The sequence below is a fragment of the Dama dama genome, chromosome 20 (assembly GCF_033118175.1).
Source record: "Dama dama isolate Ldn47 chromosome 20, ASM3311817v1, whole genome shotgun sequence".
Taxonomy (NCBI): Eukaryota; Metazoa; Chordata; class Mammalia; order Artiodactyla; family Cervidae; genus Dama; species Dama dama.
The window spans coordinates 14968474-14991048 of NC_083700.1; the positions used below are offsets into that span (position 1 = coordinate 14968474).

Here is a 22575-nt window from a genome sequence, read left to right on the forward strand (position 1 = left end):
TCATACATGACCACTGGAAAAACCATAGCCTTGACCAGATGGACCTTTGTTGGCAAAGTAATGTCTCTGCTTTTTAATATGCTATCTATGTTGGTCATAACTTTCCTTCCAAGGAGTAAGCGTCTTTTAATTTCATGGCTGCAGTCACCATCTGCAGTGATTTTGGATCCCAAAAAAAATAAAGTCTGACACTGTTTCTACTGTCTCCCCATCTATTTCCCATGAGGTGATGGGACCAGATGCCATGATCTTAGTTTTCTGAATGTTAAGCTTTAAGCCAACTTTTTCACTCTCCTCTTTCACTTTCATCAAGAGGCTTTTCAGTTCCTCTTCACTCTCTGACATAAGGGTGGTGTCATCTGCATATCTGAGGTTATTGACATTTCTCCCGGAAATCTTGATTCCAGCTTGTGCTTCATCCAGCCCAGCGTTTCTCCTGATGTACTCTGCATATAAGTTAAATAAGCAGGGTGACAATATACAGCCTTGACGTACTGCTTTTCCTATTTGGAACCAGTCTGTTGTTCCATGTCCAGTTCTAACTGTTGCTTCCTGACCTGCATACAGGTTTCTCAAGAGGCAAATCAGATGGTCTGGTATTCCCATCTCCTTCAGAATTTTCCACAGTTTATTGTGATCCACACAGTTGAAGGATTTGGCGTAGTCAATAAAGCAGAAATAGATGTTTTCTGGAACTCTCTTGCTTTTTCAATGATCCAGCAGATATTGGCAATTTGATCTCTGATTCCTCAGCCTTTTCTAAAACCAGCTTGAACATCTGGAAGTTCTCAGTTCACATATTGCTGAAGCTTGGCTTGGAGAATTTTGAGCATTACTTTACTAGCGTGTGAGATGAGTGCAATTGTGTGGTAGTTTGAGCATTCTTTGAGGTTGCCTTTCTTTGGGACTGGAATGAAAACTGATCTTTTCCAGTCCTGTGGCCACTGCTGAGTGTTCCAAATTTGCTGGCATATTGAGTGCAGCACTTTCACAGCATCATCTTTCAGGATTTGAAATAGCTCAACTGGAATTCCATCACATCCACTAGCTTTGTTCGTAGTGATGCTTTCTAAGGCCCAGTTGACTTCACATTCCAGGATGTCTGGCTCTATGTGAGTGCTCACACCATTGTGATTATCTGGGTTTAGGGTAGCTTTACTCATAATCACTCCAAACTAGCAACAACCAAGATGTTTTGCTAAAAGACAACTATCAAAAACAAATGAAATTTTTAAAAGCTATGTTATATCTATACAATGGAATTCTAGTTGGCAATTAAAGTAACATACTTGATGCATGCAACAGGTGGATGAATCATAAATGTGTTTTTTTTTCATAAATGTACTTTTACAAGTGAAAAAAGCCACATCCAAAAGACATGGGTCTTTCTGAATTATGGTTTTCTTGAGTGTGTGCCCAGTAGTGGAATTGCTGGGTCATATGATAGTTGTATTTATAGTTTTTAGGGAATCTCCATACTGTTCTCCATAGTGGTTGCATCAATTTACATTCCCACCAACCGTGCAAGTTCTCCACACCCTCTCCAGAATTTATTTTCTGTAGATTTTTTATGATGGTCCTTCTGACCTGTGTGAGGTGATACCTCATGACAGTTTTGAGTTGCATTTCTCTAGTAATGAGCAAAGTTCAGCATCTTTTCATGTGTTTCTTGGTCATGCATATGTCTTCTTTGCAGAAACATGTATTTAGGTCTTCTGCCGTTTTTTGATTGATTTTTTTTTCAGCTGCACGAGCTGCTTGTGTATTTTGAAGATTAGTCTTTTCTTGCTTCATTTGCAAATATTTTCTCCCATTCTGAGGGCTTTTTTCATCTTGATTATGGTTTCCTTTGCTGTGCAAAAGCTTTTAAGTTTAATTAGGTCCCATTTGTTTATTTATAATTGTCATTTTGTTTAATTGTTTTCTATTTTGTAGTTATTTTGTCCCATTCTTCCTTCCTTACTGTCTTCCCTTGCAATTTGATGATTTTTCTATATTAATGTGCTTTGATTTCTTTCTCTTATTCTTGCATGTATCTTTTTTAGGTATACTTTTTGTGGTTACCATGCAGCTTAGATAAAACATATTTATAGTAGCCTATTTTGAACAACTAATTTAATTTCAATCACATACAAAAACTCTGCACTTTTACTTCTACCCACACACAGACATATTTTATGTTATTATGTCACAATTTAAATTTTTTTATATCTTGTACTCATTAACATATGTTTCTATTATAGTTATTCTGAATACTTTTGTCTTTTTTTTTTTTTTTAAAAAACCAAAAAAGGAAACAACACATTTAATTTAAAGGCAGAAACCTAGAAATTGTCCAAAAAAGCAGTGGAGCAAATCAATTCCTGAAAAAGCTCTGTATCACGGCGATCACATTTATTGGAAGGGTTGGAGAAAAATAAAAATGCCGTTTAGCTGAAGAACTTGTGAGTTATCTACAAATCAACTTATGTCAGGAGTGGAAGAATTCTTGGTTATTTCTTAGTATCAAGATGTACATCGGTCTCTCTTTTGAATATCTTCCACATTCAAAGACGCAATCACACAGTATAGCCCATCTTCTACACAGGATAAATTCTCTGTTTCAGCCAACTCTCAGTGGCGGGGCAACTAGCACAACGCCATCTCCCCGTACAAAGAGCATCGGAATGTTCCGTTTTGTTGATTTATATATCTCTTCATATGTTTCTTCATCAATTTCTATAGTTGTCACAGTTTCTTCCACATCTCCCAATATCATATTTAAATGCTGATCATAAGCATGTAACCTGCCTCGAAGCTCTCTGTCATTTCTCATCTTCACGTAGATGCGCTCGTCCAGGCTGAGCCGGATGAGATCCAGGGGCTCTTCCACAGTGTTGGTCGTTTGTTGCTGGTCCACGTCGTCCGCCATCTTTCAAACCCTGCGCTCTTTCCCGCCTCTCGCAAGAGCACGAGAACCCCACCCCCCCCACCCCCGCCTCCGGCCTCTGGAAACGCGAGAACACAACGCCAATACTTTTGTCTTTAACTGTTATATCAAAGTTAAAAAGTGACTTGCACCATAATTACATATTATTGCAACATTGCATATTATATTTAACTATTTGTCAGTGAGACTTATACTTTTATATTATTTTATATGCTTTTAGCATTTTTTTATTTCAACATTAAGAGCTCCCTTTGGCATATAAGTGAGGTTTAATGATGAAAAACTGTCTCAATTTTTGCTTGTCTTGGAGAGTCTTTATCTCCTCTTCTTTTTTAAAGGACATTCTTACCAGGTGTAATAATCTTGGTTGCCAGTGGGGTTTTTTCAGTACTTTGAATACATCATTCCATTCTTCCTTGGTCTATAAGGTTTCTGCTGAGAAATCCAGTGATTTTTTTTTTTTTTTTTTTTTGATGAGCGAACAGTTTAGAGTGTCACTAACAGGAAACAGACAGTAGCACTATTAAAATCATAACTTGTAGCAATTTGCAATTCATTCACATTTCGCAGTAGATGCCCCCTCCTTTCAGCCTATGTTGACTATTACCAGTGAAATACACTATAGCAACCACTAATTGAGTATTCCCAGTGTGCCATGAGCTTTAAAAGCGTTCTATGACTGAACATTTAAACAGAACTTCCTATATGCCAGACACTGTTCTCAGCACTTTATATGTATTAACTTAGTCCTCACAAAAATCCCATGAGGTAAGTACTATTATTATCACATTTTTCAGATGAGAAAACTGAGATGCAGTGAGTTTAGACAATTTCTCCAGGATCATATATCTAATTAAGGGACAGGGCAAAAGTTCAAAATCCTTGCAAGTCTGTTCCACAGTTCATACTCTCAATTCTTACCTCATAATCGTATCTTCAAAATATCTCCAAGAAATATATGCTGTAATTCTCTCTTTCTATAAGTAAGGAAATTGAGGTTTAGAATACTTAAGTGATTTCTGTAATCACCCAGCCAGGAAGTGGCAGAGCCTGGACCCAGAGCACTAGCCTTTCTGATCCCCGAAGCCTAGAGGCCAGAGGTTTATGTGGTTTATTGGCTCTTAATAATCATTCTTCTTAAATGAATATTAGGTCATATATCTAAATGACTGCTGAGTTCTAGACACTGTGCAGGCAAAGACTAAATGGCCCCGCCCTTCCAAGAGCTTGCATTATAGCTACAGAAGTTCTGATGTTGAAGCTGTCATTCAGGTATATAGAGAGGCTAAACAAATGACATCTTCCCCATGCTTTTTTGTCACCTGCAAAGACTTCTGGTGGCTGGTGGCTGTAACTATGATTGTAGAAAAGAACACTGACCATATCCCTTACTCAGTCAAAAGTATCTCTCATAATAAAGGGATACTTTTGCCGACGCTAATTACCAAACTCTCCAAGCCATGTCATGTTGCTTTAAGCAATTGTCAACAAATTTTTATGGCAGTCTCACTTTCTTCTGCCCATTCTGAGTGAAAATCCTTCTGCATCTCCCCCACTCTGGCCTTAATGGTTATAGCCATTGCATTGAATTGAGTAAGGCACCACTTCTAGAGGTGACCATGCTCGAGAACTCAATAATAGTACTAAGAGACATTAACAAAGCATCTAAGGACATGAACACTGTCTTGTTGGTAACCTCAAGAATAACCTTCCTGACTCTGCTGCTATTGGCCATGGGATCTCTGTTTACTCGATTTGGGTGTGCCTAAGTGTCCTCTTTCACTAGAGTATCTTTCACTAGAGTTTTTGTAATAAGCTAATACATGTAAAGCACTTAAAACAACCCTGGAGGATTGATGACCATAGATGTTAGCTGGTGCTGCTATTTCTTCTCTTCGCCCTTCTCCCTCCTCCTCCTTCTTTTCCTCCTCTTCCTTTGATGATATTCTTATAGAGATTCCCTTGTATATGATGCTTTTCTCTTGCTATATTCAAAAGTCTGTCTTTCTCTTTGACTTTTGAATATTCAATTATTACATGTCTTGAATTACACTTCTTTGATTAAACCATCATGGAACCTTTGGGCTTCATGAATCTGAATGTACATTTACTTGCCCAAACTTAGGAATTTTTCAGCCATAATTTCTTTAAATAAGCTTTCTACTTTTTTTCTTTGTCTTCTCTTTGGAACTCCCATAATGTGTGTATTGATTTTCCTGTGGTATCCCATAAACTTTTTTCACTCTTTTTACTTTTCCTGCCCTGACCGTATAATTTCAAATGCTCTATCTTTGACTTTGCCGGTTGTTTCTTATGCTTGATCAAGTCTGCTGATGAGACCCTTTATTGAATTTTTAACACAGTCGTATCTTTAGTTCCAAAATTTCTGTTTGGTTCTTCTGAATGGTTCCCATCTCTGTGTTGGACTTCTCATTTTGGTCACAAATTATTTTCCAAATTTTACTTAGTGGTCTGTCTGTGTTATTTGGTAGCTTGCTGAGCTTATTTAACATTATTATATTGAATTCTTTGTTAGGCATTTTCTAGATCTCTATTTCTTTGAGGTTTGTTATTGGAGTTAGTTTTGCTCCTTTGGTATTGCCATGTTTCCCTGATCCTCCATTCTAGTAGCCTTGCACGGGTGTCTGTGTATTTGAATAAGCAGTCTCTTCTTCCAGTATTTTAGAGCTGGCTTTGGGGGGGGTGGGGCGGGGAGACATTCACTGTAAAGCTCAACAAAATGTGAGGCTTCAGCTGTAGAGGCATGTGGGATGTTGGCTGCAGGAGTAAGTGAGGTTCTGGGTATAGGGTTGCATTGACCACCATCTGGGGGTATATGTGAGAAATGGTTTTCAGGGCCATGTGTCCCAGCTGCTGCAATCCCCTTCCAGTTACATTTGCTTGGTAAAGAACCCACCTGCCAATGCCGGAGACATAAGAGATGTGGGTTCGATCCCTGGATTGGGAAGATCCCCTGGAGAAGGGCATGGCAGTCCAGTCCAGTATTCTTTCCTGGAGAATCCCATGGACAGAGGAGCCTGGTGGGCTACAGTCCATAGGTTTGCAAAGAGTCGGACACAACTGAAGTGACTTAGCACACATGCATGCACCTTTGAATAATGTTCTCACTGTTCTGGGTGCAGTGAGACAGAAGCCAGCTTCCCAGGCATTGTCTCACAAATTATGGGGAAGCTAGACTGTCGCTTCATTCCCTCTTTCTCCTGTGGGAAAAGTCACAGTCTAGAGGCATCTCTCTCAGCACTGAGTCATGCTGGCATGGGATCAAGGTGATGAGGTAAAGTGAAACTGTTCTTCTTACACTTGCCCTGTGGCTGAACTAGGATTTTTGGTTCATCAAAGTGCTGGAATCCCCCAACTGAACTCTGAAGATCTCATAGAGGTATTTCTGACCATGGATAGCTATTAAATCATATGCCTTGGCATCTTGCTGGCATCCGTGCCTTCTTTCTCTTTCAAGGAAACTTATGGTTGCATTTTGCCCATCCAGATATTTCAGAATAATCTCACTATTTTAAGGTCAGCTGATTAGCATCCTTAATTCTATCTGCTACCTTAATTCCCCTTTTTCATGTAATGTAACATAGCCACAGGTTCCAGGGATTAAGACACAGACATCTTTGAGGGGCTATTATTCTATCATGATTTGGAAATCCAAGTGTAGTTATTATCCCCTGTACACTGTCTTCTTGCTCAGAGCCAATCCATTAATGGCCTCACTCAGAAAATACACCACACTTTAGCTCCTAAATGCTACATAAAGCATAGAGAAAGTTTACACTGCAATGCTTCTTAAGGAACCCATTTAGTGAACACTGTCTTTTTCTAAAGATCCTCCCTGCATAGGGAAATATCCTTCTATGGAGAAGACAACTCATAAGTCCCTGTGGGATTTCTAAGGCAGCTTGTAAATCTATCACTTTTCTTCCTGTCTGTACCACAAGTTCAGTGGCATGTTCTAACCACATATGGAATTGTCAGTCCTAGTTGCTACCACTGCATCTCCCACAAATGTCTCTCTACTTTTGGAAGCCTAGTGCTTTTCTCTGGCCTTCTAGAACTAACGAGATGTCCTTCCCCATAAGAGCTGTGCTGCCCCATGCTTCATCTCAGCTGGAGACACAGGTCATGAACCAGAACAAGCCCTTCTGTCCCAAGCTCACAAGCTTCTTTCTCTTCTGGGAAAAATCCAATTTTTAAAAAATCATAGGCCCTAAGAAAATGGAATCCAAATTTTATTTTCTTGTGGATGATTCTTAAGTCTTGTGAAATCTAGTGAAATTACATAGGGCCTAACCCAATGGCCCCATTCCAAGCTCTTGGTGAATATTTAGCTTTAGGAAAATTATGTTTTAAGTATAAAATGCACCTACTTTCTTTATAGGAGAAGGAAATGGCAGCCCATTCCATTGTTCTTGCCTGGAAAATTCCATGGACAGAGGTGACTGGCAGGCTACAGTCCATGGGAACGCAGAGAGTCAGACATGACTGAGCGACTATCACTTGCTCACTCACTTTCTTTATAAGGCTTCCTTATACGCTTTGGCTACAATGAGGTAATAGATATTAAACTGTGGCATGTAATGTTTTCCACATCTGTGAAGTTTTATTCTTTTGTTGCCTCCTACCACAGAGCCTGTGCCCTTTCCCCAGATTCTGATGGGGTCAGCATCCATCACACCAGACCGGTGCAACGTCACCCTGGAGTGCAGAGTCTCTGGGGCCACAGAAGACCTGAATGTGACCTGGGAGAACAAGGGCCTCCCCGAAGAATGGGAGCAGAGAAGGACATTAGAACCAGCCTCCAACTCATGCACCCTGGCTGTGAGCTTGCCTAAAGACCAGTCCAATATCAGCCTTGTCTGTGTGGTCAGCAACCCAGTGGGAAATAAAACTGCCTCCTTCGACCTTGGGAGAGTCTGCGTCCATGGTGAGTGCAATCTGCCAGAGGGGAGGAGCGCTTTCAGAATCAGATAGCACTGAGGTCTGGGGGTTCAGAGCTTTTCTTCCCACCATTTTGTTAGCACTGCTTTCTATCTGGCCACTTCATACAGGAGTCTAGGAAAAACAGCCAGCTTAGTTTTGCTTTTCAGCGTGTCTCACACCCATGACCTACTCTAAGCTGCTTGTCCCTGCTAGTCCAGGTAGTAGTTTTGAGTACCTCTCTCCACCACTATCCAACATTCACTGTGCATTCAGCATGGTCTTTAGGAAAGTAATCACACTGGGTCATTTGTGGCTTTTCTTCAAGTCTGACTCCCATGACTTCCTGTGGAATGTCCTAGAGGGGCTCAAAGGCTCCTCTGTCCACATTTCTGATCTTATTTATACACTTACCACTGAATTTGTTTGTCGTTCCAGAATGTGCCTTGCTTTTGCAAGTTTTTGCACCTCTGGACATGTTGTTTCCTTGACCATCAGCCCTTCTTCACCCTGTGTCCTTGACCTCCTGTCTTATTCTTCATGGAGGATTCTCCTCAGCCACTGCAGATATGTGGGCATGTGAAAATGCATTCACACCCTACAATAGGCCCCAAGATTGGTCTAAAAATCTGCTAATTTGTCTAAAAACCTACTGATGTCTTGAAATTTTAATAATTTTTTAACAAGGAGTCTGCCTTTTCATTTTGCACAGAGCCCCGCAATAATGTAGCCATCCTGCCTTCAGGCATCGACTGCCTCAGGGTGTCTGTGGCCACCCCCATACTGAGTGGTGATTATCTGTTTTGGATTTGTCTCCTCCGTGGTCAGGAACACTATAAAGGCAGGAGCCACGTTTTGTTCTCCTTTGAATCCCTGTGCAAGCACAAACTTCTGGCCAAAGTTTATGTAATCAAAGTTGCATTGAATGAATGAATAACCTTATCCTGTGTGCGGTCTCACTGTCTGTAAACCATCCTTCATGATCTGGTGCAGGGGTCTGAAATTTCAGGATCACTTAAAACATCTGTTAATTGGACCTCTCTACCACAAGGCTAGAGTGTCAGGTAATTTTCAATACTCAACATTACCCACAAACCCTCACTAATCCCCCTCACCAACATCTTATTCCCTGCCCAGTCCTGCCTGCTGCAATAAGGTGCTGGCAACTCCCAGGGGCTGCCATTTCCCAAATGTGGTATCCTTCCTTCCTGGAATACTGTGCCCACCTTGAATATCTGGGAAACTGCTACTCATCACTCAAGGTCAGTTTATGCATCAGCTCCTCTGGGAGGCCTTCCCTGAGGACCTCTGTGCAATGGGTAAAGCTCTGTTCTACTGCAATCCCTCTGTCTAGCAGACTGATATTTTCTCAGTCCTCTCCACTCCATCTTACTCATCTCAGTGCCCCTGTCACCAAGCAGGAGCTTAGGACCTGGTTGAAGGAATGAAACTGCTATACTCCTCCCTCTTCAGCTTCTAAACCAGGACTCTTTAGACTTCTCCACCTGTTGTCTATCTTCCTTTGGCAGTGAATATCTCAAGTTCTCTCTTGACTTTAATTTATTTGCCCTCTGTGTTTGAGGAAAACAGATTCAGCCAAACAGGTCAATGCTGACCTCCTGCCAGGCATCCTTCGGGCAGTCGCAGCTGTGTTATTGATCCTCGGAGGCGGACTGTACCTTTGGAAGACACGTAGGAAGAAGATGGAGACTGGAAGAGGCAGGTTTCCCTTCTTCCATGCCCACATACCTCTCTTTCTCACTGCATTCTTGATATCGTTTCTCCTACAGTTTGTTGCCTGGGAATGTCCCTGCAGAGGGCTTAGTAGGTCTGGCCATGGTCTGTGTCCATAAAAGTGAGTGAGGGTACAAATTTCCAAGGCTCAGATTCAAGCTCCACTCTACCTGTCTCTCAGGTGCAAGATCACAAGATGATGATGATGATGATAGCATCCAGTATGCAGAGCTGAGCCAGCAGGAATCTCAACAGAGCTCGAACAAGGTGAGAGCTGGGCACTGTGCTCTCCCAGGTCTCTCACTGCCTAGCCTGGGTTTGTCAAATCTTGTCACTGATGTTTCTGTTCCTACTGCCTCTTTAACACTTTCCAATCAACAGTGTTAACTAAGAAAATTTGCACTTGGGATCAATATAATGCTGGGCACTTAGGGGAATTCATAAGCATTGCATGTCATCCACTGGTTCTATTCTGGTCCTTCTAGGGCTCCTCTATCCCTCAGCTATTTTAGGAACCCTTTGTCTTGCATTTCCAGGTTATCAGAGAACAGCATCTGAAAGAACGGATACCTCTCACTACTATCTACAGTGAGGTCTGTAAGCCAGGTCATGCTGTGAAGATAATTTAATTGGAGGAAACAGAAGAACTGACATTCCTAGGACACCTCCACCAGGAGCTTGACCCCTGCAGACACCTGCCTCTTCCACCTCTCTGGTCCAGTTCCAGCTGCCTTTGGTTTGCTGTACTCTGATCCTCCTGGCCACCGTTACCTGGACATATGTGGTCCTACCACTTCCTCTGATGCCCCTCCATGCTGCCTCCCACTCAGGATCCTCACAGCTGCAGAACAAGCACTCCTCTGCCATTGACTCAACTTCTGACCCCTCTCTTCCTGAAGTTTCCCAAAGAGGACCTTCCTGACTGTGTTAATCCCCACAGCCTCTGATGTGTGGTTGGTGTGTATCTTTCTGAGAACATGATTCCAGGCATGGGGTCTGTGTGGAGATGGTTCACACCACAGAGGAAGGAATTAGGACCTTGGTGTTGGATGCTGAGTTGGGGGTCCATGGAAGCAGCACATATAGGTGGGAGCCCACAGAGGACTGGCCTGAGGCTTTCTCTGTGCCTCACACGGGGCGAAGTCTGTGTGTCCCACAGTACACTTGTATGGGGAAGAGTGTGTAGTGTACATTATATACCTTATTCTTGGCTACTTGTGTTCACCTGGACTTTGGCCTCAACTCAGCCCAAGGGCCCCAAACCCACCTTCCTTTAAAGTTGAAAGAGGAATCTGTACCACTTCACCCCCTTCCAAGACTTATGTTTCTCAGAAAAGAATCCTAGAACCTCAAAGTCAGGAGTTGCATTCTTAGAAAAATAGCTCCAGCCTGTCCCTTTCTGGGATAGGAGTACTTGGTCATGAAGATGGATGTCAGTATCCTCTGACCATCCTTGATAAGGCCTCCAGGGGATAGGAAGAGTGAATTTGGTGGGAAGATCTGAACCAGACCTCTCCAGTTGCTTCTATTGAAGAGACTGCTGGCTTCAGTCTCTAGGTCAGCCTCTTTTTTACTCACTCACATCCCTCTGTCAGGAATGATGGTTCTCTTTCCCTGCTCCTTGCTCCCACCCCTGACTACTGGAACCCTACCATCCTGCCCAAAGCCCTCTTCCTAACCACATGTTCCGTGATGCCTGTCTGGTACACAGAGGTTTCGACATGGTCTCTCCCATACTGACCTTTTCAAACACATAACTGAGGCCCTGCCACAGTCGGCCGTGAGATTGGTCATGAGTCTTCCCTGCTAGACTCACCTAGGGCTTCCTCAGGAGGGTGTTGGGGCCACAGGAAACCAGTGCCAAGGAGACAAGGACACACCCCTCTGCCTGTGAAAGGTCTGAGCAACACTTCTTCCCAACTCCCAGGGGACACAGCAGACTGAGCCCCAAAGAAGATTGCTGAAGATTTTTCTGGTAGTGAATCTACAGGGAATCAAAGATGGACATGATGACCTCCAGCAACCCCACCTGTCCCAGACGTTGGAGGCAGGGACATCCCCACTCCACCAACAGCCTCACACTGCCCAAAGACCTGTTTCAGCTGCACTTTGGTGTGGGGGAGCTTCTACTTTCTCTGGAGGTCCTCAATTCTTAGAAGCCCCTGCTTCCTGCCTTGGGCCCCAGCTCTTGGGTCAGAAGTGGGCTCAATCTAGTACTGTGAGCTGCTGTGGCTTCTCATCTGGCCCAGATTCCTGGGTCACTTGGTTCTCCTCCTTGCTCAGTTCAGTTCAGCTGCCTCATATCTGCCTTCAGACTGTCTAAACGTGGTCCCTGCTGAGGGCTTGAGCATTGTGAGCAATACTAAGAGCCTGCTGGATGGTGAACAGGTGAGGGAGGAGGCGGGGGATCTGTAATAGGACACCATTTCTGATCTCCTGTCCCTCAGGTGGAGCAGAAAACTGAGGGAGAGATAGGCTCCATCTCCTCATGGACTTCTCAGGTAACTGATCATGGCTGGGCATCAGTGCCCATAAGCCCAAGAGTCATTCCCACCCCACCAAAATTAGAGAAAAATAAAATGAAGGGACCTGGTTTTTTTCTGAACCTGTAATGAACCAGGGTTTGTTCCATGCATTTTAGAAATATTATTCTTCTAATTCTTACAATGACACTCTAAGTTTGGTATTATTATTCCTATTGTGCAGGACAGAAAATCAATATCTCAAACTAGTTGGTGGTACAGCAAAACCTTAATCTAACAAAGTTCACAGCTTACCGCTTCAACATTAGTCACTGAAGACTTTGGAATTCTCGAGTATTCAGGTGGGAATATCCTTCAATTTTTTTCTCTCCGAAGGACCCCAGACTCTGACTGAGGTGCCTTAGTATCCTCATTGATATGGAGCAGCTGGTAGTTAAAAAGGAATTACTCCTCAAGTGGATAATGTGGCCTTGGTGGGTGGGAAACATAGAATGAGAGACCTTGACTTCTGATGCAGATGAGACATTTTAAGAGAAGACGTTTCTGCCCCTTGGGTCTTGGTCTTTCCTTGTAAGGTATGTATGGGTGTCATCACCTCATCTTCAGACCAGCTTCCCTTTTGCAATGTTATTCATAAAATCATTCAACATTCAATAAAGTTTCCATAAGTCTCTCGTTTATGCCTTTAAAAATTCTGTGAGCCATATATTTTTGGATAGCAGCCAACAATATTGTAAAGTAATTAGCCTCCAACTAATAAAAATAAATGAAAAAAAAATAAAGTGTGAAAAAAAGTTATGTGAGCAAAGATCTCTATCATACAGATGAAGACATATAATCCACAGATATTAAGTACTTCCACAAAGTCTCCTGAGTGTAAATGGTTTGTGTCACAGGGAATCATAATTTCATTCATTTTGACTCCTTTCCCTCATCCCAGACACCCAACCAATCACCATGTGCCTTTGAGATAATCCTCATTAAGTTTCTCGTATTCCATTCCCTTATTCTTTTAACCACATTGTCTACCTAAAATATCTGTTACTTACATGACATCTTCATTTGGATGTCTAGAATGTTTAAATTTGAACTCGCTAAACATACTTTCCATATACATCCAGTCAGTAAATATTACCTCTCTCCTTCCTTTTGTTCTGGCTACCAAACCTTGGTGTCACCCTTGACTTCATTCTTTTTTTATACCCCAAACTCTCTCAGCAAATACTGATTATCTTTTCATTGTATATATAAACACATACACATAATATAACTACCTGTCACTACCCACTTGATCCAATATGACAATCATCTCTCGTCTGCACTACTGCAATAGTCTCACAGTCTCTCTGTTTCTGTTCTTGGTCCCTTAAAGACTATTCACAAAATACCATCAAGAGTGATCCCTTCAAACATGTTTCGTTTCATTACTCCTTAGCTGAGTATTCTTCTTTCACTCCCACTTTTCCTGCAAGGCCCTACACCACTGACCCCATCTCCCACACTCCCCTCTTTCCTTAATCCACTCTAGGACAATTGGGCTTTTTTCTATACCTTTAATACAACAGTCATGCTCCTGCCTCAGAGTCTTTGTTTCTGCCTAGAATTCTCTTATTCCAGCATCTATATGCCTCATCCCCGTACCTTCTTCAGGTCTTTTCACAAATTTTGTCTCCCTATCCCCCCTATTTAATACAGCGCCCTTCTTCTGGCACCTCCTCACTCCTTCTCGATCTGTTTTACCTATAGCACTCATCATAAGATTGAGGCGAGATGTACCTAATCTAGGCTGTCCTCTAAAACAAGTATGCAAGTCAAGTCTCAAAAAGTAACCTGCAAATGCTAGTATACAAATATCATTATTATTCCCAGGAAACTGCAACACTGATAAGTTAATAAACTTGCCCCAGGTCACATAGCTATTAGGTGGGCAGAGCTATGATTCAAATGTTGGAGTCAGATTCTAAGGTCCCTGATCTTGACCACTATATTATATTGACTAAATAAATTATAGTCTATCTACATGAAGGGATACTATTTGGGAATAAAAATAGTAAAGTACATCTTTATATATTTAAACTGAACAGGGTCTATGAACATTAAATGTTCTAACCTATTGTTGATTCCTTATAGTATAATTTTTAGTCCAGAAGAAAAAAATGCATGAACACAGTGAGATATTGAACAAATAATTTTTTTAAAAAAGAACCAAACAGAACTGAAAACCATAATAACTGAACTAAAAATTACACTATAAGGAGTCAATAATAGATTAGATGTTACAAAAAACTTAGCAAACAGGGAAAGAGAAAAGTAGAAATCACTCAAGCTTAATAGACAAAAGAAAAATATTTAAATTAAGACCATTTAAGAGACTTCTGAGACAACATCAAGCATACTAGCATTCACATTACAGGGGGTCCCAAAAGAATAAAAGAAAGAGAAAGGGTTGTAGAATATACTTGAAGACATAATACCTGAAAAGTTCCCTAATCTGAAAAATATCACACGCATCCAGTTCCAGAAAGAACAGAGTACCAAGGTTGATAACCCAAAGAAAATTACACCAAGACATACAGTAATTAAAACAGAAAAAATTAAAGATAAAAAGAGACTATTAAAAGCAACAAGGAAAAGGCAACAAGTTATGTGCAGAGGAAATCACGTAAGACTATCAGTTGATTTTTCAGCAGAAATTGTTGGTCAGAGGGTGTGGCATGACAAAGTGAAGAAAGGGGAAATCCTACAACCAAGAACATGTTACCTGGTAAGGCTCTCACTCAGATTTGATGGAGAAATCAAAAGTTTTGTAGGCAAGCAAGTTCTAAAAGAGTTCAGCACCAACAAACCAGCTTTACAACAAATGTTAAAGGAACTTCTCTAAGCAAAATAAGAAAAGACCACAACTAGAAATATAAAAACTACAAAAGGAAAAATCTAATCAGCAAAGGCAGATATATAGAAAAGATAGGAAATCATCCATACAGAAAACCAGGAAGAAAGGTAAAAGATAAACGTAGTAAAAAAAAAAATTATCTATATTCACAGTTAGTAGTTAGTTCAGTTCAGTTCAGTTGCTCAGTCATGTCCGACTCTCTGCAGCACTCCAGGCCTCCCTGTCCATCACCAACTCCCGGAGTTTTCTCAAACTCAAGTCCATTGAGTCGGTGATGCCATCCAAACATCTCTTCCTCTGTTGTCCCCTTCTCTCACCTTCAATCTTTCCCAGCATCAGGGTCTTTTCAATGAGTCAGCTCTTCGCATCAGGTGGCCAAAGTATTGAAGTTTCAGCTTGAACATCAGTCCTTTCAATGAACATTCAGGACTGATTTCCTTTAAGATGGACTGGTTGGATCTCACTGCAGTCCAAGAGACTCTCAAGAGTCTTCTCCAACACCACAGTTCAAAAGCATCAATTCTTCAGCACTCAGCTTTCTTTAGAGTCCAACTCTCACATCCATACAAGACCACTGGAAAAACTGTAGCTTTGACGAGATGAACCTCTGTTGGCAAGGTAATGTCTCTGCCTTTTAATATGCTTTCTAGGTTGGTCATAACTTTCCTTCCAAGGAGTAAGAGTCTTTTAATTTCATGGCTGCAGTCACCATCTGCATTGATTTTGGAGCCCCCCAAAATAAGGTCAGCCACTGTTTCCACTGTTTCCCCATCTATTTGCCATGAAGTGATGGGACCAGATGCCATGATCTTAGTTTTCTGAATGTTGAGCTTTAAGCCAACTTTTTCACTCTCCTCTTTCACTTTCATCAAGAGGCTCTTTAGTTCTTCCTCACTTTCTGCCAAAAAGGTGGTGTCATCTGCATATCTGAGGTTATTGATACTTCTCCCAGCCATCTTGATTCCAGCTTGCGCTTCTTCCAGCCCAGCGTTTCTCATGATGTACTCTGCATAGAAGTTAAATAAGCAGGATGACAATATACAGCCTTGACATACTCCTTTTCCCATTTGGAACCAGTCTGTTGTCCCATGTCCAGTTCTAACTGTTGCTTCCTGACCTGCATACAGGTTTCTCAAGAGGCAGGTCAGGTGGTCTGGTATTCCCATCTCTTTCAGAATTTTCCACAGTTTATCGTGATCCACACAATCAAAGGAGTTGCGAGCGGCCGAGAGGAGATACCCCAGGTCCAAGCGCAAAGGAGAAGCCCCAGCAAGACAGTAGGAGGGGCGAATTCGCATTTAGAATCAAACCCCATTCCCACCAGAGATGCTCAGAGGGCTTAAACAAACCTCGTGTGCACCAGGACCCAGGGACCCCACAGAGACTGAAACAGGGCTGTGTTTGAGTGTCTCCTGTGGAGGTACGTGTCGGCAGTGATCTGCCACAGGGACAGGAGCTCTGGGTGTTCATATGGCATAAGTCTTCTTGGAGGCGGTCGCCAGTAACTCCACCATAGAGCTGCCAGAATTTACATAGGACTGGGAAATAGACTCTTTGAGGGCACAACAGAACTTTGTGCACCAGGACCCAGAAGAAAGGAACAGTGACCCTACAGGAGACTTGCCTGTGAGTGCCCAGGAGTCTCCAGCAAAGACGTGGGTTGGTGGTGGCTTGCTGCAGGATTGGGAGTATGGACTGTAAGAGTACATGCATGGGATATTTTGAGGGAAGTCACCATTATCTTCATTACCTCCACCATAATCTTCATTACCTCCACCATAATTTGGCCCCAGGTAAATAACAGGGAGGGAACACAGCTCCACCCATCAACAGAAAATTGGATTAAAGATTTACTGGGCATGGCTCCGCCCATCAGAAGAAGACCCAGTATCACCCTCAGTCAGTCTATCCCATCAGGAAGCTTTCATAAGCCTCTTATCCTTCCCCATCAGAGGGCAGAGGGACTGAAAATCACAATCACAGAAAACTAACTAATCTGATCACATGGACCACAGCCTTCTCTAACTCAAGGAAATTATGAGCCTTGTCATGTAGGGCCATCCAAGATGGACGGGTCATCGTGGAGAGTTCTGACAAAGTGTGGTCCACTGGAGAAGGGAATGGAAAACCACTTCAGTATTCCTGCCTTGAGAACCCCATGAACAGTATGAAAAGGCAAAAAGATAGGACACTGAAGGATGAACTCCCCAAGTCGGTAGGTGCCCAGTATGCTACTGGAGATCAGTGGAGAATTAACTCGAGAAAGAATGAAGAGACAGAGCCAAAGCAAAAACAACACCCAGTCGTGGATGTGTCTGGTGATGGAAGTAAAGTCCAGTGCTGTAAATAACAATATTGCATAGGAACCTGGAATGTTAGGTCCATGAGTCAAGGCAAAGTGGAAGTGGTCAAACAGGAGATGGCAAGAGTGAACATCGACATTTTAGGAATCAGCGAACTAAGATGAACTGGAATGGTTGAATCTCAGATGATCATTATATCCACTACTGTGGGCAAGAATCCCTTAGAAGAAATGGAGTAGCCATCATAGTCAACAAAAGAGTCCGAAATGCAGTACTTGGATGCAATCTCAAAAACGACAGAATGATCTCTGTTCATTTCCAAGGCAAACCATTCAATATCATAGTAATCTGAGTTTATGCCCCAAACAGTAATGCTGAAGAAGCTGAAGTTGAATGGTTCTATGAAGACCTACAAGGCCTTCTAGAATTAACACCCCAAAAAGATGTCCTTTTCATTATGGGAGACTGGAATGCAAAAGTAGGAAGTCAAGAAACACCTGGAGTAACAGGCAAATTTGGCCTTGGAGTGCAGAATGAAGTAGGGCAAAGACTTATAGTGTTTCAAACCCCTTATGATTATACTATTGAAGTGAGAAATAGATTTAAGGGACTAGATCTGATAGACAGAGTGCCTGATAAACTATGGATGGAGGTTCGTAACATTGTACAGGAGACAGGGATCAAGACCATCCCCAAGAAAAATAAATGCAAAACAGCAAAATGACTGTCTGAGGAGGACTTACAAATAGCTGTGAAAAGAAGAGAAGCCAAAAGCAAAGGAGAAAAGGAAATATATACTCATTTGAATGCAGAGTTTCAAAGAATAGCAAGGAGAGATAAGAAAGTCTTCTTCCGTGATCAGTGCAAAGAAATAGAGGAAAACAATAGAATGGGAAAGACTAGAGATCTCTTCAAGAAAATTAGAGATACCAAGGGAACATTTTATGCAAAGATGGGCTCAATAAAGCACAGAAATGGTATGGACCTAACAGAAGCAGAAGATATTAAGAAGAGGTGGCAATAATACACAGAAGAACTGTACAAAAAAGATTTTCATGACCCAGATAATCACAATGGTGTGTTCACTCACCTAGAGCCAGACATCCTGAAGCGTGAAGTCAAGTGGGCCTTAGGAAGCATCACTATGAACAAAGCTAGTGAAGGTATACACAAATCAGATGTAAAATATTATATCAAAAACAGTAATAATGAGGGGCTGCTGCTGCTGCTGCTAAGTCACTTCAGTCGTGTCCGACTCTGTGCGACCCCATAGACGGCAGCCCACCAGGTTCCCCCGTCCCTGGGATTCTCCAGGCAAGAACATTGGAGTGGGTTGCCATTTCCTTCTCCAAATAATGAGGAGAGGAGAATACAAATGCAGGATTGCTAAAATGCATTTGAACCTAGAGATAAGCAACTTAAAATTATATATACATATATATATATATATATATACACACATACACAAATGCCAAAATATATGTCTCATACACATATAAGCCTCATGGTAATCACATGACAAAAATCTATAATAGATTTACACACAGAAAAAGAAAAGAATCCAATCATAACACTAAAGATAATCATCAAATAAGACAAGAGAGCTAAAAAGCAAAAATTAAATTAAAAAGAACTACAAAAACAACCAACAAAACAACAACATGGCAATAAGTATATAACTATAAATAATTATTGTAACAATAAATGCACTAAAAGCTCCAATCAAAAGACATAGATTGACTGTATGGATATCCCCAAAAGAAGGATCCATATAAATGATGTCTGCAAGAGGCTCACTTAGGCTTTAAATACACACAGAATCAAAATGAGGAGAAGGAAAAAACATATTCCATGCAAATGAAAACAAAAAGAAGCTAGGGTAGCAATACTTGCATACAACAAAATATACTTTAAAATGAAGACTGTAACAAGAGACAAAGAAGGACATTATATAACAATAAAAATATCAATTTTAGGAAGGGATATAACAACTGTATTAGTAAATGCATTTGTCCCAAAAGAGGAGAACCTAAAGCAAGTATTAACGCACATGAAAGGAGAGACTGATAGTAACACAGTAATAGTAGGGGACTCTAACACCACACTTACATCAATGAAAAAATCATCCAGATAGAAAATCAATAAGGATACTCTGACCTTAAATAACACATTAGATCAGATGGATGTATAGATCTAGAGAGAACATTCCATCCCAAAGTAGCAGAATACACATTTTTTTCAACTGTGCATGAAGCATTCTCCAGGACAGATAATATTCTAGCCACAAAACTAGCCTCAGTAAATTTAAGGAAACTGAAATCATATCAAGCATCTTTTTCTGTCCACAATGCTATGAGACTAGAAATCAACTACAAGAAAAAAACTACAAAAAAAAAAATAATAACACACAAATATGTGGAGACTAAACAACATGCTACTAATCAACAAGAGTCACTGAAGAAATTTAAAAAGAAATCAAAAACTACTTGGAGACAAGTGAAAATACAATGATTCATAATTTATGGGATGCAGCAAAACCAGTTCTAAGAAGGAAGTTTAGAGCACTACAAGCCTACTACAGGAAACAAGGAAAAGTTCAAATAAACAACCTAACTTTATACCTGAAGAAACTAAAAAAATGTACATACAAAACCCAAAGTTAGAATGAAAGAATAATAAAGAGCAGAGCAGAAAATAGAGACTAAAAAGACAATATAAAAGGTCAATGAAATAACAGCTTGGTCTTTAAAAAGAAACCAAATGGGTAAACTTTTAGCCAGACTCATCAAGAAAAGAATGTAGGCATAAATGAGAAATAAGAAATGAAAAAGAAATTACAACACCACAGAAATTTCAAGGATTAGAAGAACATAATGCAAACAACTTTATACTAATAGAATGGACAGTCTAGAAGAAATGAACAAATTCCTACAAATGTGCAATATCCAAAGACTGTATCAGGAAGAAATATAAAGTATGAACAGAACAATTACCAGTAATAAAATTGTATCAGTAATGAAACAAAACCCCAAAAAGCAAACGTCCAAGACCAAAATACTTCACAAGTGACTTCTACCAAGCATTTAAAGACGAGTTAACAACTATCCTTCTCAAACTATTCCAAAAAATCAAAGTGGGAGAAAAGCTTCTGAACTCATTCTGCAGGGTAAGCAGCACCCTGACACCAAAATCAGACAAAGATATTACAGAAAAAGAAAGTTGTGAGTCAATATCACTGATGAACATAGATGCAAAAGTCCTCAACAAAATATTAGCAAACTGAATTCAGCAATACATTAAAAGTAGAATTTATCAAGTAGGATTTATCCCAAGATTTCAAGGATGGTTCAATATCCACAAATCAATCAATGTGATATACCACTTCACCAAATTGAAGAATAATGTTTATAGGATCATCTCAGTAGATACATAAGAGGCTTTTGATAAAAGTTAATATTCATTTATGACTTTTAAAACTCTCAGCAAATTAAATGTAGATGGAATGTACCTCAACATAATAAAGGCCATATATATATGACAAGCACACAGCTGACATTATACTTAACAGTGAAAAGCTGAAAGTTTTCAGTCTAAAGTCAAGAAAAAAACAAGGATGCCCACTGTCATCACTTTTATTCAATATAGTATTGGAGGTTCTGGCTAGAGCAGTTAGGAAATAAAAAGAAGTAAAAGTCATCAAAACTAGAAAAGAAGAAGTAAAAATATCACTATTTGCAGATGACAAAATATTATATATAGAAAACTCTAATGACTCCATCAAGAAACTGTTAGAAATGATAAACAAATTCAGTAAAGTTGCAGAATTAAAAATCAGTACACAAAAATGTTGTGTTTGTATACATAAATAACACTTATCAAAAAGAGAAATTAAGTAAACAATCCCTCATATAACTGCACCTGGAGAAGGAAGTGGCAACCTACTTCAGTATTCTTGCCTGGAGAATCCCTTGGACAGAGGAGCCTGATGAGCTACAGTCCATGGGGTCACAAAAAGTTGGACACGACTGAGCGACTAACACACACACACATAACTGCATCAAAAAGAATAAAACACCTAGGAATAAATTTAACCAAAGAGATGAAAGACCTGTATATTGCAAACTATAATATATTAATGAAAGACATTGAAGAAGACACAAATAAATGAAAAAAATTACATCACTCATATAGTGGATGAATCAATATTGCTAAATTGTCTACACTACCCAAAGCGATCTACAGATTCAATGTAATCTCTACCAAAATTCCTGTGATTTTTTTCAAAGAAATAGAACAGATAATACTGAAATTTATGGAAACACACACCCAAAGAGCAAAAGCAGTATTGAGAAAGAAGGACAAGCCAGGAGACACCACACTGCCTGATTTCATAATATATTACAAAGCTATAGGAACTAAAACAGTATGGTGTTAACATGAAGAAAGGCACAGATCAATAATCAGAACTGAGAGCCAAAAAATAAATGCATGCATATACAGTTAATTAATTATTAACAAGGGACCCAAGAATATACAGTAGGGAAAGGACAATCTCTTCAATAAATGGTGTTGGGAAAACTGCACAGCCACATGTGAAATGACCATTATTTCATATCATACACAAAAATTAACTCAAAATGGGTTAAAGACTTAAATATAAGGCCTGAAACCATAAAATTTCTAGAAGAGAACATAAGCAGTAATCCCATTGACATAAGTCTAGGTGATGATTTCTTTAATCTGATGCTAAAGGCAAAAGCAATAAAAGAAAAAATAAATAAGTGGGACCACATAATACCTAAAAGCTTGTGCACAGCGAAGGAGATCACCAGCAAGATGAAAACCTAACCTACTGAATGGTATTGTTTTTTAAAAAAATTCAAAACATATCTGATAGAGGGTTAATATACAACCTTTATAAATAACTCATACAATTCAATGGCAAAAAACTAACAATATAATTAAAAATAATTGAATATCTGAATAAGCATTTTTACAAAGAAGACATACATATGACCCTCACACCTGTTAGAATGGCTATTATCAAAAAGACAAGAGACAACAACTATTGATGAGTTTATAGCTATAGAAAAAAAGGAACCATTATGTAGAGTTGATAAAAAGTAAATTGGTACAGCCACCACAAAAAACTATGAATGCTCTTCAAAAAAAATAAACAAAAAGCCAGCTTTTAGTTTTGTTGGTTTTTGCTATGGTCTCTTTTGTTTCTTTTGTGTTTATTTCTGCCCTAATTTTTAAAATTTCTTTCCTTCTACTAACCTGGGGTTCTTC

The 22575-nt window shown here is 40.2% G+C and overlaps 2 protein-coding genes across 5 annotated transcripts in view; one reads left to right on the plus strand and one right to left on the minus strand.

The window, feature by feature from the left end:
- The window catches only part of LOC133040594 (SLAM family member 5-like), a 30568-nt gene extending 17808 nt beyond the window's left edge, over positions 1–12760 (plus strand). For 3 of the 4 annotated variants that reach the window (XM_061120495.1, XM_061120494.1, XM_061120497.1), the window contains 4 exons: positions 7581–7877; positions 9461–9589; positions 9786–9871; positions 10141–12760. In XM_061120495.1, the coding sequence (XP_060976478.1) occupies positions 7581–7877; positions 9461–9589; positions 9786–9871; positions 10141–10233 (605 nt within the window). In that variant the 3' untranslated portion in view covers positions 10234–12760. The remainder of the gene's footprint in view (positions 1–7580; positions 7878–9460; positions 9590–9785; positions 9872–10140) is intronic. The other variant, XM_061120496.1, reaches the window with a different exon arrangement.
- LOC133040095 (U6 snRNA-associated Sm-like protein LSm3) lies at positions 2380–2943 on the minus strand. Its single transcript, XM_061119841.1, has one exon. It carries the CDS (start codon positions 2909–2911, stop codon positions 2603–2605), a length of 309 nt encoding a protein of 102 aa, XP_060975824.1. The 5' UTR covers positions 2912–2943; the 3' UTR covers positions 2380–2602.
- Positions 12761–22575: the final 9815 nt, after the last annotated feature.